Consider the following 19,070-nt stretch of genomic DNA (forward strand, 5'->3'; position numbering starts at 1 on the left):
GGACATGTCTCCGCTGACATCCGACGCTCCATAGACTAACGTGGAGCACCCGTTCAGGTCCGCCGTCAAAACTGACAGGCGGACCGGACCGGTCCGTTCGTGTGAAAGGGGCCTTACAGTATTGATTATCTGCTTTTTTTTTTTTTTTTTTTTTTTTTTTTTAATACTATAAAGGGCTTATTTTAGTTTTATTTAACCCCATTATGTTACTAAACATCTTAGACCTGGTTGCACTACAGTTCATTTACATGGTTTTCTATGGGACGCGTTCACATCTATGCTTTTTTTTTTTTTTTTTTTTTTTTTTTTTTTTTTTTTAGCCGCTGCGTATTTGGAAAGGTTCAAGGACTTTTCTTAACGCAAAACTGTGCTTTTTTTGGTTCAATATACTTCAATGGAGAAGCTGCAGAAAAGCATGTAATGCGTTTTTGCAGAAATTTGTGTTTTTTAATCTGCCCAACAACAAGTTGTCCAAAAAAAAATGCAAAAACGCAAATCGCAGCAAAATCACGTGTGCTAAAATCAAAATGCACAGCAAAAAGCACTGCAGAAATAGATCAAAAGCAAACTGCATAGGTGTGTACCGAGCCTTATGCTGGCCACACAGATCAATTTTCAGACCAGAATATTCAGACGGAAAATCTTTGTACATTTGCTGAATGAAAGAATGTTTGAAATTTTCCCTTGTTTTTAACATTCTGTTTTTAAAATGAATTAAAACCACATACATCGTCTGAAAATTCCTTTGACCAAGAAGTTTTCTATTATTTCCAAATTGTCACCATGGTTGAAAATGAACGTCGATTTGACCCCACTAACGATTAGAAAATCGAACTAACTTTCTTAAAATGCCATTTTTTTAATTTTTTTTTAAAGGAAGACATTGCTTTTAAAAAAAAAAAAAAAAAATTGATCTCGGAGTCTGATGATATTTACCAGATTCACCCTTTAATAGTATATATCCTCCAATAGCATATACAGTATATCTCTCCTCTAATAGTATATCTCTTCTGTCTGTTATTCTCAGAGTGGATTAGATATTTTGCTCCCTAACCATATAGTTATTTATATTTACCACTGCATAGAGATATTTAAGAATAAATTGCCTTTTTTTAAAACTTTACATATTAACTAAATTATATACCACACTTTTTTTTTTTTTTTTTTAAAGCTTATTAATCGAAACAATAAGCGGCCAACTAATCGATTATGAAAATAATCGTTAGTTGCAGCCCTGCTATTTTGCAAGGCTCAGATGTTGGAGTCCACTCTCAGTGAGTCTTGACTCCCTTCCTGATGTGTAGCAGATGTTTCACTCCTTCAGTGTTTGTGGGATTGTTAGGGGAAATTGTTTTTTTAGCATGGTCCTCCCTTCTCATGCAATTCTGCCAGACCTAATTACTGAAAGATAGATCCTCTTCTGTGATCAAGATGAGGAAGTCTCCTTAGATGTCTCCTTCTCCCTATTCTCAATTGGGTGAATATTTATAATACTGAAACCAGAATTCCTACTCCTAGCTGCTTGACAGGAGTCTGTCCTTTATTACAGCGGTAGGCTGGATGTTTGTTAGAATTGTGTATTTTATAACTGGTTAGGCAGGCTTGCACAGTGGTTACCACACCCCTTTAAAAAAAAAAAAAAACACCTGTGGGTGTTGGAAGGACTCCTTGTCTTGCAATCCTGATGTTCTTGTAAGCCAGTTTGTGTTTTAATATACCTGAATCCCTGCCTACCTTTTCACACAGGCATTGTTGAACACCCCACCCACTCCTTAACCAAGGACCTTACGTTTTTCTGTACTTACGTAAAACCTCTAAGTCCATTGAAGGACACAGGTTCTGCCCTCCTGTGGTGTTGGCTCTCGTACTGCTTTCTTACAAAAGTTTAGCATTTTAGTGCTTTGAAAGCAGAGCTATACGGAGCTGGCTTACTTTTTACATTGTAGCTCCATGTGTTGACCCCCTTCCTGCCCAGGCCATTTTTCAGCTTTCAGCACTGTCACACTTTGAATGACAATTGCGCGGTCATGCTGCACTGTAATATGTGAAATTTCTATAATTTTCTTCACACAAATAGAGCTTTCTTTTGGTGTTTTTTAATCACTGCTGTTTTTTTTATCTTTAACTATAAAAAAAATAAGGCAGAAATTTTTGAAAAGTTTTTCTTGGTTTCTGTCAGTAAATTTTGTAAATAAGTAATTTTTCTGCAGTGATGGACACTGAAAGCCAGCACTGACTGACATCACTAATGGGCACTGATTGCTGGGGCTTTATTGTAATGGGGGCAATGACGATCAGTGCCCTGATTACCTGTCTTGCTGTCCCCTGTGAGGAGATGCCGCTGATCGTCTCTCCTCGCCACACGCTGTCCGTGTGAGCCGATTACCGGCACTTCCATGTTTACATGTGATTGGACACAGCCGATCACATGGTTGAAGATTTGAGTCATCGGCTCTTTACAGAGATTGGGGTCGTGCCGTGTCCTAGCAACATGGGTAGCCGCTCTGGGATGACGTCCACCCAGAACGAATGCCGCTCCGCAAAGCTGTCATTTGACGGTGGGTGGGCGGCAAGTGGTTATAAATCTCAGACATGAAATATGAACAAAGCATATCCCTCTATAGTGTGTACTTGTCTCAATCCAGAGCATGATGTGTAATTTCTGTCCGCTGCCTTGTGTGTTTTTTTTTTTTTTTTTTTTTTCTTTTTGTGATCAGCATGAATCCCTTCTAAAGAGCTTTCCTGACACCAAGAGAAAAAAGGTGACGGTGGAGGAGCTCCAGCGGGATGACACTCTGTTCCTGTGTGCTCTTTGAAGGGAAGGCATGTCCCTTCCCTCCAATCAGCTCTCAGAGCTCTCTTCAGTGATGTAACTTCAGCTCTCCACCCCCTGCTTTTCAGAGCTGAGAGATCCTGTGTAAATCTTGCACTTTGAATAGATTTAGGGGAAAGGCAGCTGGAGATAAACAAGTACAACTTATGTAGGAGGATTTGTTTTAATCTCTGTGTGCTGTCTGGGGCCAGTCACTTCCCTGTGTAATATGTGAGGGTTTACAACCACTTTAAAAATTTCCTGCATCCCTCAATAGACTTAAAAGATTTTACGGTCATTTTTTTGATATGCTCAGATGGGGATGTCCAGGCTTGTGACAAGTCTGGATTCAAAACAGGAACTTAAAGCGGAGTTCCAGCCTGGGGGGGAAATAAATAAGTCAGCAGCTATAAAAAAAAAAAATACTGTAGCTGCTGACTTAATATAGGGACACTTACCTGTCCAGGGAGGCCGCGATCTTGGCACCCCAAGATGATCTTTTTATCAGCCTCTGGTGCAGGCACCAGCATTTCAAGTTGGGGAAACCAGCAGTGAAGCCTTCAGGCTTCACAGCCAGTTTCCTACTGCGCATGCGCAAGTCGCGCGGCACTTTCTAAATTGTCCCGTTGTTTTTCGAGACAGACATGTCCCAGAAAGGGGGGTGGGGGGGGGAGGGCCGGATGCACTCGCGGTAGTAACGTACCTCACCGCAGTGACATAGTCCCGATGAAAAATGCAGATAAGGTGGCCAAAAAAAAAAAAAATCCAAAAACGGGGGGGGGGGGTTGTCAATTGTTTGAGGCCGAGTTGTCCTTTTTGCCTCGATCTCCGCTTTTAAAGTGGTTGTAAAGGCTAAAGGGTGTTTTTTTTTTTTTTTTTTTTTTTTTTTTTTTTTTTTTTCCGTATTCTCTGCATTAGGGTAAAAACCTTTTGTGCAGCTCTCCCCATTTCCCCCTAAATACTTAACAATCTCAGTCCAGCGATGCTCCCTCTCTCCCCCTCCACACTGGGCTCAGTGGGAGCCATTGGCATTCACTGCTGTCAATCAATTCCAGTGATTATGGAGTGGTGGAAGGGGCTGAACCACACTGTGTGTCAAGAGATGCGACTGGGGATCAAGCCTGCATGAGTGCCCCCGTTCCCCAGCAAGCCGATTGCTAGGGGGTGTTACTTAAAGGCAAGTGGAACCAGGAGCGCTGACCGGGACCCCAAAAAAGGAGGATCGGAGTTGCTCTGTGCAAAGCCATTGCATAGAGCAAATAAGTATACAGTGGAACCTTGGATTACGAGCATAATCCATTCCAGGAGAATGCTTGCTTGTATTCCAAAGCACTTGCATATCAAAGGGAGTTTACCCATAGAAGTCAATGGAAATGAAGATCATTTGTTCCGCATTGACTTCTATTGCATGCAATACCGCATGAAGCTAGAGGTGGAGGGGCGGTGGAGAGCCTCGGAAATACTCGGAGAGCTCGGCTGAACTCGGAAACACTCAGGAACGGAGTATTTCCAAACCGTTCCGAGTGTCACCGGCGCCCCCACACCTCTGGCCAAATGCGGTACTGCACACCCCATTAACTTGAATTCTGCTCGTTTTACGGGACTACACTCTCAAACAGAGTCAGGATTTTGTATAAAAAAAAGTTGCTTGTTAACCGCGTTACTTGTTAACCAAGGTTCCACTGTAGTTTGTCAAAAAAAAAAAAAAGTGTGTATGTGTATGTGTATGTGTGTGTGTGTGTGTGTGTGTATATATGTGTATATATATATATATATATATATATATATATATATATATATATATATATATATATATATATATATAATCTCCTAGGTTGTAAGCTCTAACGAGCAGGGCCCTCTGATTCCTCCTGTATTGAATTGTATTGTACTTGTACTGTCTGCCCTAATGTTGTAAAGCGCTGCGTAAACTGTCGGCGCTATATAAATCCTGTATAATAAAATATATATAATTATAATTTTACAATCCCTTTAATTTCTTATATTAGCAATTATGAATAGGATAAAGTAAAAAAGATGGTTAAATTCTAACAGAGAACAAACTGACCATTTTGCCTCTCCATAAATAGGACCCCTTTAGAACTTGAGCTGACTAGTGAAGCTTTTATTCTGCCATTGCAATCTTTTCAGTGTAGCTGCTTACAAGGCAAACATTTTGCTTGTTACATTTCCTCCATACATGAAAAGCATGGCAGGATATTGTTCAGTGTTCTCAGTCATGTGCTGTAAACTGCCATAAACCTGCACAGTCAGTTTTGTAGCAAAAGGCTGTGTTTTTATTAAATGGCCCTTAACATTTGGGCCTGAACTTGCATTTAAGGGGTACTTTGGTTATCCCAACGTTGTGTGAATTGCAGCTGCCCTGCTTTGTCTGCTTGAAACAGATAAATGTTTTCTTTTGTAATATCTCAACATATTGGATTTATTCAGTGCAAAAAATAGTTGGCAAGCTTTGCTCCATTTTGTCTGGTGCATCCCTTTAAATACTGAGAAATATAATGCAGATTGGTTTAGGGGAGCCATGGGAATTGTGTCCATTTCACATCTTCCAAATGTCTGTTGGAGAGGTCAGCTGAGCGGCCATATGGCTATGTATTCTTATTGTCAGCAGGAATTGGGGAAATGCAAATGTTCTTTCAGACTGTTTCAGGCAGCACCAGTTGTATTATAAGCTGTAGTATGTAGCAAGTTAGGTTACATTCATACCAGATAAATGCATTTATCTGGTATGAAATGTATAGCCTTGTATAGTCTTCTCCAGTATTTGTCGGGCATGTAAAATTACACGTCATGTAGCAGTGTGTACATTCTTAAAGTGGAAGTCCATGCAAAAACTAAAATCCCTACATTTATAGACACCACAGATTTAACACTAAATTCTCTATCCCTGTAAAGAAAAGATGAGTATACATGCCTATTTGACCCAATCTCCAGCGGCGGAAGCTCTGCAGAGGACACGGCCGAAAACGGCTGTGAAATGAATGGGAAGTGATGTCATCCATACAGTTGCTATGGGGCTTCCGTTGTCATCCATCTCCTCTGTACTCGCCTCCACAGTGAAGCCGCGGATGACGGCTCAGCGTGGGATCCGGTCGGAGCGGGTCAGATCAGCTTTCAAAAAGGTTATGTATACTCATTTTTTTTCATCACGGGGATAGAGAGGTTGGTGTTGGGTCCGTGGTGTCTATAAATGCAGGGATTTTAGTTTTTGCATGGACTTCCACTTTAATTCTTCGTGGCATAGATTCAAGGTGTTGGAAACATTCCTCAGAGATTTTGGTCCATAGTGACAGGATGGCATCACACGGTTGCTGCAGATTTGTCAGCTGCACATCCATGATGAGAAGCTCCTGTTCCACCACATCCCAAAGGTGCTCTATTGAATGAGATGTGGTGAGTGTGGAGACCATTGGAGTACAGGGACCTCATTGTCCAGTGGTGAGATGATTGGAGCTCTGTGACATGGTACATTATCCTGCTGGAAGGAGCCATCAGAAGATGGGGAGACTGTAGTCATAAAGGGATGGACTTGGTCAGCAACAATACTCAGGTGGGCCGTGGTGTTTTAACCAATGCTCAGTTGGTACTAAGGGGCCCAAAGTGTGCCAAGAAAATATCCTCCAAATCATTACACCGTCACCATCCAGAACATTGATACAAAGCAGGATGGATCCATGCTTTCCTGTTCATGCCAGCGGTCACATGGTACCAGCAGCAAGCTGATACACTGATCAGTCATTGGCTGTGTCCGGTGGACGCAGCCAGTGACAGGTTTATCTGGGAGGGCCTCATATGATCTGGGAGGGCCTCATATGACGTCCAACCAGACCTGACGAGAGGCTGGCCCATCCATTATTTCATTATAGGCTGAGTGGGAAGTTACTAAAAATTTTTATTGGTGCATCCCTAATAAAAAAAAAAAAAAAAAAAAAATATATGTATATAATCTTTTTATTCTAAATTTCCAAATAGCAGTTCAGTTCATAAATTTGGTGTTTTCTTTTAAAGCTAAATGTTAATCCCTACAGACAGCTGTATTAGTTTTAGTTTTGCCTTTAGGTGCTAAACTGCCAGCACAGTTGGGATTTGTAATCATCTCCATTTAGTGAAGATCAGCTCTTAAGCCTGGAGAGAATGTTTGTCACTAGAGAGCGAGGTCACACTGCCGCTATGTGAGGGAGTGAAAGTTAAGTCTGGTTGGAAGCCAAGATATCATCTGCCTATGGGAGTACTTCTGATTTAGTTGGTGAGGAATAGAGGAAAGGGAAAGATGACAAAGCAGAATCTGGACGTATAAGGGTCACCTTTTCTTCCTTAAAGTGCATTTCTTCTTTTGCAGTCACATTAAAAAACCAATACATACATACAAAACATACGTACTAAATAAATTTTATATGTATGTATATGTGTGTGTCAAAAGTATTGGGACACCTGCCTTTACACGCACATGAACTTTAATGGCATCCCAGTCTTAGTCCGTAGGGTTCAATATTGAGTTGGCCCACCCTTTGCAGCTTCAACTCTTCTAGGAAGGCCATCCACAAGGTTTAGGAGTGTGTCTATGGGAATGTTTGACCATTCTTCCAGAAGCGCATTTGTGAAGTCAGGCACTGATGTGGACTAGAAGGCCTGGCTCGCAGTCTCCGCTCTAATTCATCCCAAAGGTGTTCTATTGGGTTGAGGTCAGGACCCGCTCATCCATGTCTTTATGGACCTTGCTTTGTGCACTGGTCCAAATAATTTGGTGTGGGGTTGTTTTCCAGGGGTTGGGCTTGGCCCCTTCGTTCCAGTGAAGGGAAATCTTAATGCATTAGCAAACCAAGACATTTTGGACAATTTCATGCTCCCAAGGTCCCTCCCCTGTCACCATTTTTCTCGTGGTGTAAGGAAAACTTGTGAGAAGTGATTCATGATGATAGTAGAGGAACAAAGCAGCAGACAGAAATGACACTTAGTGCTCTGGAGTGAGACAGATCCACACTATATAGAGCAGTGATGGCAAACCTTGGCATCCCAGATGTTTTGGAACTACATTTCCCATGATGCTCGTGCACTCTGAAGTAGATGAGCATCATGGGAAATGTAGTTCCAAAACATCTGGAGTGCCAAATGCTATAGAGGGATATGCTTTTTCATATTTCATGTCTGAGTTTTACAACCACTTTAAAATTGGTCATTCATGTAGCTATAATAGAAACTATAAAAAAAGTATATGTATACATGTCATGTTTACTGAATGTGTCATGAGTTGCTTATCAATCGATCTAATGCCTTTCGTTGTGTTTGTTACAGAGTGATAAGATTGCATGGGTCCGGTTACGGGAATGACTCCTGACAAGAACGTCGAAACTCCCGGAGCAGAGAGAGTTGCAGGTTTGAGTCAAATTGATACAATGGGTAGCCTGCCAGAAGAGGTCGGCGCAGCCAGGCCAAAGGCCTCTGCCGTGGACTGTGGCCCAGCAGATGAAGAGTTAACAAACCTGAACTGGCTTCACGAGAGTACAAACCTGCTGAATAATTTCAGCCTTGGAAGTGAAGGACTTGCAGCCAATAATCCATTATATGACATTGAAGGTGACAATTCACAATCAGGTTGTCGAAACACGGAGAAGTCTTCTGCCTCCTCAAAACCTCCGTATTCCTTCAGCCTACTCATTTATATGGCCATTGAGCACTCCCCCAACAAATGCCTGCCTGTGAAAGAGATATACAGCTGGATCCTAGACAGGTTCCCTTACTTTGCCACGGCACCCACCGGCTGGAAGAACTCGGTCAGACACAACCTTTCTCTAAACAAATGCTTTCAGAAAGTTGAAAGAAGTCATGGAAAGGTAAGTGATCTGGTCAGCATTGAAGTTCAACTTGGATTATGATCAGAGCAGATAATAGGAAGATTGTAGGTTAGAAATAGGTGACCTCTATTTGCTGACTTTTTTTTTTTTTTTTGCGTTACTGTTTGCCCAGGGTTGGTGATCACAAACTTGCAGTTAAATTTTTGCAGTATTAAATGCAAAAGCAAACGTTTTATTATACTGTTGCTTACCAATTCTTAGATGTGTTGGCTGCATTAGATTCCTTTTTTTAGGTTTTTTTTTTTTTTTTTTCTTCTTCTATTTTTCATCCGGTGATACAGCCAGCAAGTCTGTTTTGCCAAAGCCCAAGTTCTCCAGCAGAATGTATCAGTTTACATGGATGAGCCAACCCACTTAACACTGGCAGGAATGATTAAATTGATCAGCTTTCATTCTTTTGTTTACACCCCCCCCCCCATCCCTCTTTTCCCCAACTGACAATGCTGCTGTCTCCTGTGCTCATTCCTCCATAGTTGTGTCTCACTAATACAGGAGATGTGTTACTGGTCAGATCACCAGGTGAAAACAGAGGGGGGAAAAAGCCAAAGAAAAGAAAACTGACGCAGCCACCACATCTAATGATTGGTAAGCTGCAATATATTGCATTCTTAGTTTTGGGTTTACCCACTTGACTTCCGAAAGATTTACCCCCTTAATGACTAGGCCATTTTTTGCGATGCGGCACTGCGTTGTTTTAACTGACAGTTGCGTGGTCATCCAACGCTGTACACAAATAAAATTGATGTTATTTTTTTTCCCCCACAAATAGAGCTTTCTTTTGATGCTATTTGATCACCTCTACGTTTTTTTTCTTTTTTCTTTTTTTTTTTTTTTTTTTTTGTGCTGTTAACAAAAAAAGACCAGCACTTTTGAAAAAAAAATATTTTTTTACTTTCTGCTATAAAACATCTATTTAAAAATTTTAAAACTATTTTCTTCATAAATTTAGGCCAATATGTATTCTGTTTCATATTTTTGGTTAAAAAGAAAAAAAAAATCCCAATAAGCGTATATTGATTGGTTTATGCAAAAGTTATAGCCTCTACAAACTATGGGAGATTTACTTTGTCTCCCGCCGCCCTCCGGTGCTTCTACCACGTCACCCGTACGATTGGCGACCCGGAGAAAGAATCTGCCGGTGGAAGTTAGCCATGGAGATTTCCGAGGGACAGATGGTCTCCGGCAATCTCTCTGACTCTCGGAGGCCTGGGAGCGACGTTATGATGTCCCATCCGTGACGGCAGGAAAGCATCAGATCGCTAATTTTTTTTTTTTTTTTTTTCTGATCTGATGCTTTCCAGCCTGGAGGAGAGATGTGGGGTTTTAGAGACCCCATATCTCTCCAGAAAGAGCATGCACCATTCCTATTACAAGGGATGTTTACATTCCTTGTAATAGGAATAAAAGTGATCAAAATTTTTTTTTTAAAGGAAAAGTGTAAAAATAAAATTAAAAAAATACACAATAAAAAAAAAAAAAAAAAGTAAAGCACCCCCGTCCCCGCGAGCTCGCACGCAGAAGCACCCGCATACGTAGGTCGCGCCCGCATATGTAAACAACGTTCAAACCACACATGTAAGGTATCGCTGCGAATGTTGGAGTGAGAAGAACAATTCTAGCACTATTATAGCTATGATTAAGCACTGTTAAGTGTGAAATGCCTCAGCTCGTTTGTCCCATTTTCTGCTGTGGCTTGTATTTTTGGATTTTTTACAATAAAGGCTATATTCCGGAGTGCGGCTGTCCAGAACTTCCTTTTTGCTTCATTTAAAAAAAAAAAAAAAAAACGTTAGCAGATTGGTTTCTGTGCAGAGCTGCACCAGATTTTGCACTCTCCAGAGTTAGTAAATCAACCCCACAGTAACTTATTTCACTCATTAAAATGCAAATCAATTTATAACTTTTTTGAAATGCGTTTTTCTGGATATTTTTGTTGTTCTTCTGTCTCTCGCTGTCAAAATAAACCTACCATTAAAATTATAGACTGATCATTTTTGTCAGTGGGCAAACGTACAAAATCAGCAGGGGATCAAATACTTTTTTTCCTCAATGTACAGTGGGACCAATGAACACAGCCACCTTGTAAGGCTCCATTCACACTAGCATGACTCCAAAATCGCACAATTTCCAGTGCAACTTTGAAGCGCAACATTCACCCGACTTTACACTCTCTGGATCAAAAGTCACATCAAAGTAGTGCAGGCACCCTTTCAACATCGCTGCGACTTTAACCACTTCAGCCCCGGAAGATTTGCCCCCTTAATGACCAGGCCATTTTTTGCGATACAGCACTGCATCACTTTAACCGACAATTGCGCGGTCGTGCGACGCTGTACCCAAACAAAATTGATGTCCTTTTTTTTTTTTCCCTCAAATAGAGCTTTCTTTGGTATTTGATCACCTCTTCAGTTTTTATTTTTTGCACTATAAGCAAAAAAGGCTGTCAATTTTGGTAAAAAACTCTATTTTTTTTTACTTTTTGCTATATTATCCCAAATTAAAAAAAAAAAAAAAAAAAAAATTCTTCCTCCAGTTTAGGCCGATATGTATTCTACATATTTTTGGTAAAATAAAATCATAATAAGTGTATATTGATTGATTGGTTTGCGCTAAAGTTGTAGTGTCTGCAAATTAGGGGATAGATTTATGGCATTTTTATTTTTTTTTACTAGTAATGGCGTTGATCAGCCACTGATTACTGTATAACTGTCACTGGCAGGGAAGGAATTAACACTAGGGGGCGATCAAGGGGTTAAATGTGTGTCTTATAGAGTGTTTCTAACTGTGGGGGGATGGGACTGCCTGGGAGAGGAGAGAGATCGCTGTTCCTAAGCAGTAGGAACAACAGATCTGTCTCCTCACCCCTGACAGAACGGAAATGTGTCTGTTTACATTGACTGACCTCCGTTCTGTGTCTCTCAGAAGCGATAGCGGGGGCCCGGCAGACATCGCGATCACTGGTCATGCACATCAGCTCCAGGGAGCCCGCACGTGCTCCCTAGTGCTCTTAAAGCGGCTGACGTACAGCTACGACGGCTCACCCAGGGGGAGCCAACCTGCCGCAGTATAACTGCATCAGCTGGTCCTCAAGTGGTTAAGTCTCACCAATTTGAACGAATGGGCTGCGACTTGTTATGCGACTTTGATGTCCAAAGACGTGTGGCTGGAGCCTTACAGGAAGTCGGATCAGAATATTTTTATTTAAAATTTTTTTTTTTTTTTTTTTTTACAGTTTGTAACTTTTAATCAGTCATTGGAGCAGTGACTCCTCCCTTATCAGATAGCCAAGTCTAAGGTTTTAATGTGACAAACTAAACCTCTTTTAGCTAACCCTAGTGCTCCTGGAATCTTTTGTCATACGTGAAATGTTTTTAAAGCAAGCTCTGTGTGTGTGTTTTTTTTTTGTTTGTTTTTTTTTTGTGTGTTCATCTGATGTGGAAAGCGAAAGCTGGAGCATGCAGTGAAAGAGCCAGGTACTGGGGTCGAATTGCCTGGTACTTCTCTCCTTTTTATTAGCTGTTATAGACTTGAGAAGCTTTTAATGATTCCATATGAATCGTGTTTTCTGTAACCGAAAAGTATGTGTCGCCTACCTGTTAAAGATAAGAATACGGAAGTTGTTACTACAAAGCTGATGGTGCATATTAATCTCTCTATATATGGAAATGCATCTCCCAGCTGCACATACAGTTACTGTACTCTTGCAAGTCTAGCTATAGTCTCGGATGACAGTCTGGTTTGCGTTGTCATGGCAGCACTTCCTTCTGCTGGCTCTGTTCTTCAGCTTTGAGTAATTTGAGATGAGCCTGTGTTCCTGCTAAACTAAAGGAGATCTTCCTTATATGAGCGATAAAATGCAAGAGCAGCTGTAATCTCTACAAGAGAAGAGAGCCTTCTACTGGAATGTGCAGAGAGGGATACATCTCATCTATAATTACACCCCTTCACTGTTTGCAAAATATACACCTAGGGGGAGAATTACTAGAATTGGAGCACTCAGAATCTGGTTACTATGCACAGCGGCACCAATCGGCTTTAACTTCACCTTGTTCGATTAAAGTGGTTATAAAGCTTCGGGGTTTTTTTTTTTTTTTTTTTTAAATAAGAATAACAAACATGTCATACTTACCTGCTCTGTGCAGTGGTTTTGCACAGAGCAGCCCCCGATCCTCTTCATCTGGAGGTCCCCTGCCAGCGCTCCAGGCTCCTCCTCTTCATCCACTTCAAGCTGCTTTCCCTGGGGGCACCTTTGTGTGTGTGCTCATTTCCAAGTCCTGCTGCTGCGTCCATCAGTGTGTTTCTATTGATGCACACAGTGAAGGGAGACACCGTTCTAGTCCCTGCATACATGGGTGGCTCCATAGGACACTGCAAGGTAACAGAGCCTCCCTAAAATGGGAAACCTGAGGCCACTGTCATGCCACCAGCTTAAACTAGTATATAGGCAAGAATTAAATGGTGAAGATTCATACACAGTAGGTCTTTAAATCAGCTGCTGAAAGTCCTTAAAAGCTGAGTTTTTAATAACCTCCCCCCTCCCGCTGCTGCCGCTGAGCGATCAGGGAGCACGGTAAGGATGCGACCATCTCCATTGCATTCACTGCGAAGAGTGTCAGGAACGGAGGTTGCCGCCCCCTCTTCTGTGACGTCAGAAATCGGAAGCGACAAGGATTTTGTCACTTCCAATTTCGGTTCTTTGTTTACTGGTCTGTTACTGGCCAGTGAAGAAGCTGATCAGACCGATCTGTGTCAGCTGCTTTGAAGGCCAGAGAGATCTGGGGTTTAATAGACCCCAGATTGCTCCATAAAGAAGATCTGTCATGGCCCATGCCATCACAAGGAATTTTGTTCATTCCTTGTAATGGCAGTAATGTTGATAATGGGGGGGGGGGGGGGGGATTAAAGATTGTGTTGAAAAAAATGTTATAAATAAAAAAATAAACATTTTTAAAGCACCCCTGTTCCCCCCATGCTCATGAGCAAAGGTGAACGCGCAGTTTATCGAACATATATATGTAAACAGTGATTGCACCCCACATGTGTGGTATTGCCACAAATTCTAGTGCCAGACCTCCTGTGTAACTCTAAACTGGTGACCTGTAAAGGCTTTTAAAGCTTCGCCTATAAAGATTTTTATGTACCGTAGTTTGGTGCCGTTCCCTGGGCGTAACATCATCTTTTATATTTTAGCAGACAATTTGGTATCATTTTGTTTTGTGCATTAAACTTCATTAAAGTTTTTTGTTTTTTTTTTCCAAATAATTGCACTTGAATAAATATTGTGACATAAAAATATGCAACACCCACCATTTTATTCTCCAGGGCCTCTGCTTAAAAAATATGTTTGGGGGTTTTCATCCCAACAAATAGACTGTGTGATCAATAGATTTCATATTGTATACGGTATTTTGTACAATGGAAACCCGTGTGTGTGTTTGTGTTTTTTTTTTTTTTTTTTTTTGTTTGTTTTTTTTTGTTTGTTTTTTTTGCAATTTGGTGGTGGTGTCTAGCTAATTGGCTTAACAGCATGTCAGTCAACCCCATTGGAATATGTAGTACACTCCATGTAAATAGCTTTGTTTATATTCTTACCGCTCTCTTATCTAATTTGCATCCTTTCTGTCTGTTTTAGGTAAATGGAAAAGGATCCTTATGGTGTGTTGATCCAGAGTATAAGCCCAATCTAGTCCAAGCTCTGAAGAAACAGCCTTTTTCTGCAGCACTTGCGTTGTACACTCCTCCTGCCTCCCCTACAAGGTAAGCTGGTTACTAGCGCTATCAATACAAATCAATGTCCTCCGTTTAATAAATACAATAAAGCAGAGGAAGGTTCCCTTTCGTTTACTCGGCAGCAGAAGAATGTGTCCTCCACTTATTTATTATAACTAGCAGAGGTGAGCATAGGTGGGGAGCTAAAACATCTAAACCCTAGAAAAATTATCCAGCACCCCATTTTGTTAACCAACAGAGAAATGCAAGCCATTCCATTCATGTTCCATTCACACTTGTGCAACTTGCCATGCGATTTTGGTCACATTCGCATGCCAAATTGAGGCCCATAGTTTTTAATGGAAGCCATCCCCCTTTGCACCGGGGCAATATGATTAAGCCCTTCTGTGGGTGAAACATGGTGGGGGGGGGGGATAGGCTTAGGGTGGGTGTGAGCAGTGTGCAGTCATTGCAGTAAACCTTGGTTGGAGTTGAACAAATTTGGTATGCCACCCGTTACTTGGGTGGTGAATTGCAGTGGTCGGCACCTCTCTCGCCACCACGAGATCACTTCAGTGGGCGGCGGGAGAGGTGTCCCCTTCCTGGTCATTTTCGCTGCTTACCGGAGTCGTCGGTAGCGGTGGATACGATCCGATTGCCTGGTGACTGCCTCCACCGTCAGACTCTAAGAGGGAAAAAAACATTTAGCCCCTGTATACATGATTGAAAATGCGTTTTTCCTCCGTCCTGCAGGGCCTAGAAGGAAAATTGGCGACTTTAACCGCATCCGCTATCCAAGGATAGGAAACATGTTAGATCCCCCTCCTCCACCTTAGATTCCTTATCAAGGGAACAGTGGGTAGAGGATGAAGGGTTACCCTCAGGTGATCGGGAAGAAAGGCAAAACCGATTACTCCTCTGCGGATGAGACAACTGGCGTTGAACCTTTTTTCAGCCTCGCAATCTGAGAGATTGCTGGTACAAATCTCTTACAGAGATGGTTTGTGCCTCTTTCAAGATACCTCTAGTAGGGTCAGCTGATCTGTTTTTTCTTAGGTTCCTTTAAAACCTTCACTACCTTTTTCATGCATTTCCTGTACATGTACATATCCACGCAGAAATTCAACAGATCCATTCTAGATCTAAAAGAATCTAAATCGGTTCCTGAGGATCCGCTCCTTTCTATGTTGTCGATTAGGTCAGTAGTTTCTATCCTCCAAGGAGGAAAACTTCTCGCGTCTATCAGCATCAGGGATGCATATCTGCATGTCCATATATTTCCCGCTCACCAAAGGTTCTGCGGTTCGAAGTAGAGCAGCAGCATTTCATTTTATAGCCTTGCCCTTCAGGCCAGCTACAGCACCCCGAGTGTTCACAAAAGTGCTAGCCCCACCTCTAGCCAGGTCAAGGGCACAGGGCTTAAACATACCTAGACGATCTATTGCTAATAGACCAATCGGTGTTCCGAGTAAGGTGTACGCATTACAACCAGTTACCTGGAAAAGTCTGGGTTTTGTTCTCAAACCGCTAAAAAAAGCTGGAGTATTAGGGTCTGATCATAGATACAGCCCAGAAAAAGGGTGTTCTTGCCCAGGCAAAAAACAACTCCATAAAAAAGTTGGTGTGGATGGTCAGGTCAAAAGGAGATCCCTCCATTCACCTTTGCATGAGGTTGTTAGGACAGATGGTGGCTTCAGCAGTTCCCTATGCCCAGTTCCATTCGGGACTGTTGCAAAACAGTATTTTATCTGCTAACAAGACGATCCAAGCTTTGGACTTGCTAATGCGGCTGTCCCCAAGGGTGTCCCAAAGCCCCAATTGGTGGTTGCTAACCAGAATCTGCTGAAAGGAAAATCCTTCAGCCCTGTTATCTGCAAAGTAGTAACGACTAAAGTAGACAGCTGTCCAAGGACAATGGTCAAGAACCGTAAGAGCCTTGCGCAGCAACATCCTAGAGATTCGGGCCGTGCGTCTGGCTCTAAAGACCTGGACTTCCAGGTTAAGGGATTGTCCTGACAGGATCCAATCCGTCAGTGCCACAACTGTGGCCTATATCAATCACCAAGGGGGCACCAAGAGTCTCTCAGGGCAGAGAGAGGTGAACCATATTCTAACTTTGGCAGAAAGAAATATTCCGTGCCTATCGACAGTCTTCATTCCGGGAATAGAGCATTGGCAGGCAAACTACTTAAAGCGGGAGTCCTGCGGAAATTTTTTTTTTTAAAGTCAGCAGCTGTAAATACTGCAGCTGCTGACTTTTTTAAAATAAGGACAGTCACCTGTCCCAGGGTCAAGCGATGTCGGCACCTGAGACCAAACCGTCCCTCGGTCCTTGGGTGCTGCCGCCGCCGCCATTCTCAGTGAGGGAGTCAGGAAGTGAAGCATTGTGGCTTCACTTCCCGGTTCCCTACTGTGCATGCGTAAGTCGCTCTGCGCGTTCTCAATGGTCCCCGCTATCTCCTGGGACCTGTGTGTTTCCCAGGAGACAGCGGGGAGTTCCTGGTGGGGGAGTGACTCCCGCGGGAGTCTATTACCGGAAGTGGGTGCAGATACCTGTAGGTATCTGCACCCCCCTCCGCCCTGAAAGGTGTCAACTGTGGCACACGAGGGGGGGAGGAATCCGATGAGCGGAAGTTCCACTTTTGGGTGGAACCCCGCTTTAAGTCGCCAGCAGTTATTCCCAGGGGAATGGTTTCTCCCCCCCCCCCCTCCCCCCCCCCCCCCCCCCGACATATTTTCGGGCTGTTTGTCAAGATGGGGGACTCTGGACATAGATCTTCTAGCATCCAGTTAGTCAACTTTGTGTCCACTACAAAGGATCCATTCGCATCCAGAACAGATGTGTTGGTGATACCGTGGGATCAGCTTTCACTGATCTATGCATTTCCCCCTATTCAATTGCTGCCTCGACTTCTTTGTAGGATCAAGCTGGAAAGAAAACCGGTAATTCTGGCAGCACCAGCATGGCCCAGAAGGTCATGGTATGCAGAAATCGTAAAGATGGCAGTGGAGGATCCATGATCCCCTCCACTTAGGCCAGACCTGCTCTCACAGGGGCCGATTATTCCATCCTACTTTATGAACGCTAAATTTAACAGCCTGGCTATTGAAACCCACATTCTGAGGAAACGTGGGCTTTCCGGGTCAGTTATCCCTACTTTGATACAAGGAAACCAACTTCCAGAACCATACATTATAGAGTCTGGAAGGCTTATGTTTCCTGGTGTGAGTCCAAGGGTTGACACCCTTGGAGATATCATAGGCAGAATTCTTGCCTTTTTACAATTAGGCGTAGAGATGAAGTTGGCCTTGAGTACTATTAAGGGCCAAGTCTCAGCCTTATCGATTTTTATTTCAAAAACCGCATTCTTAGTCCGGGGTTTTATACAAGGGGTGATGCGGATTAGTCCACCAGTTATATCACCTTTTAAGCCCTTTGGACTTGAGTTTAGTTTTGTCAGTGTTACAAAAACAGCCATTTGAACCGATAAAGCAAATTCCCTTAGTCCTTTTGACAAGGAAGCTGGTATTTTTGGTTGCTATATCCTCAGCAAGGAGGGTTTCGGAATTGGCTGCTCTTTCTTGTAAAGAGCCATATTTGATTATTCATGAGGACAATGTGGTGTTACTCCCTGGTCCAGGCTTTTGCCAAAAATGGTTTAAGGTTTTCACCTGAACCAAGATATTGTCTTACCATCGTTTTTTCCAAAACCATGTTCCGGGGGAAAAAAGTCACTACATTGTCTTGATGTGGTGAGAGCAGTGAGAATCTATTCAAAGACAACTGCTCAGATTCTTAAAGTGGTGTTCCGGCCGAAATTATACTTTTTAAATAAAAATACCCCTATAATACACAAGCTAAATGTATTCTAGTAAAGTTAGTCTGTAAACTAAGGTCCGTTTTGTTAGTTTATAGCATTAGTTTGTTATTTTATAAACTTACAGCAGGCCGTGGCCATCTTAAGTGTGGGCATCTGAAGCCAGACTGTATTTCTTCCTGGATCTCATCCTTGCAGATCTCGCACATGCTCAGTGAAGCACAAGCAGTGTAATAGGTTTCAGGTCAGGTTTCCATAGCAACGGCAGTGTCAGAGGAAGTTGCCGCCCCTTCCCAGAAGGCATTGCAAACAGGAAATGATGCGATGGGCCACGGCCAGGGAGGAGGAAATGAAAAATGAATACAGCAGATATACTGTAGGTGCTGAGAAAAAAAATTTAAAAATATCCAATTCGTTTAAAGTGCACAGTTTAGTGAGGGATGCTGAAGAGTTGTAAAAGTGGGTGGAGGTCCACTTTAAGACTGATATCTTATGTATTCTGCCAGAGCGTCCTAAGAAGACTGTCGCTAAGTGGATTCTGCAAATTATAATTCAAGCTTATAATTAAGGGGTAAGATTCCCACTTTTCAAGTTAAGGTGCACTCTACCAGGGCGGTTAGTGCTTCTTGGGCAGTGTGTCACCAGGCCTCCATGGCTCAGATCTGTAAGGCCGCAACTTGGTCTTCAGTGCATACATTCACAAACATTTTATCAGATGGATGTAAGGAGGTATGAGGATATCACCTTTGGGCGCAGTATTCTGCAGGCAGCAGTATAAGCCCTCAAGTGGGGGTATCCTGCATGTTGTCTCTTCCTCCCCTCAAGTAGCATTGCTATGGGATGTCCCATTAAGTAATT

General features: G+C 42.5%; 1 protein-coding gene across 1 annotated transcript in view; it reads left to right on the forward strand.

Moving 5' to 3' along the window:
• The window catches only part of FOXN2 (forkhead box N2), a 71,972-nt gene that overhangs the window by 37,676 nt on the left and 15,226 nt on the right, over positions 1-19,070 (forward strand). Inside the window, exons 2-3 of the mRNA XM_073628522.1 lie at positions 8,126-8,664; positions 14,318-14,442. Coding sequence (XP_073484623.1) covers positions 8,140-8,664; positions 14,318-14,442 — 650 coding nt within the window. The 5' untranslated portion in view covers positions 8,126-8,139. The remainder of the gene's footprint in view (positions 1-8,125; positions 8,665-14,317; positions 14,443-19,070) is intronic.

The sequence above is a fragment of the Aquarana catesbeiana genome, linkage group LG04 (assembly GCF_042186555.1).
Source record: "Aquarana catesbeiana isolate 2022-GZ linkage group LG04, ASM4218655v1, whole genome shotgun sequence".
Taxonomy (NCBI): Eukaryota; Metazoa; Chordata; class Amphibia; order Anura; family Ranidae; genus Aquarana; species Aquarana catesbeiana.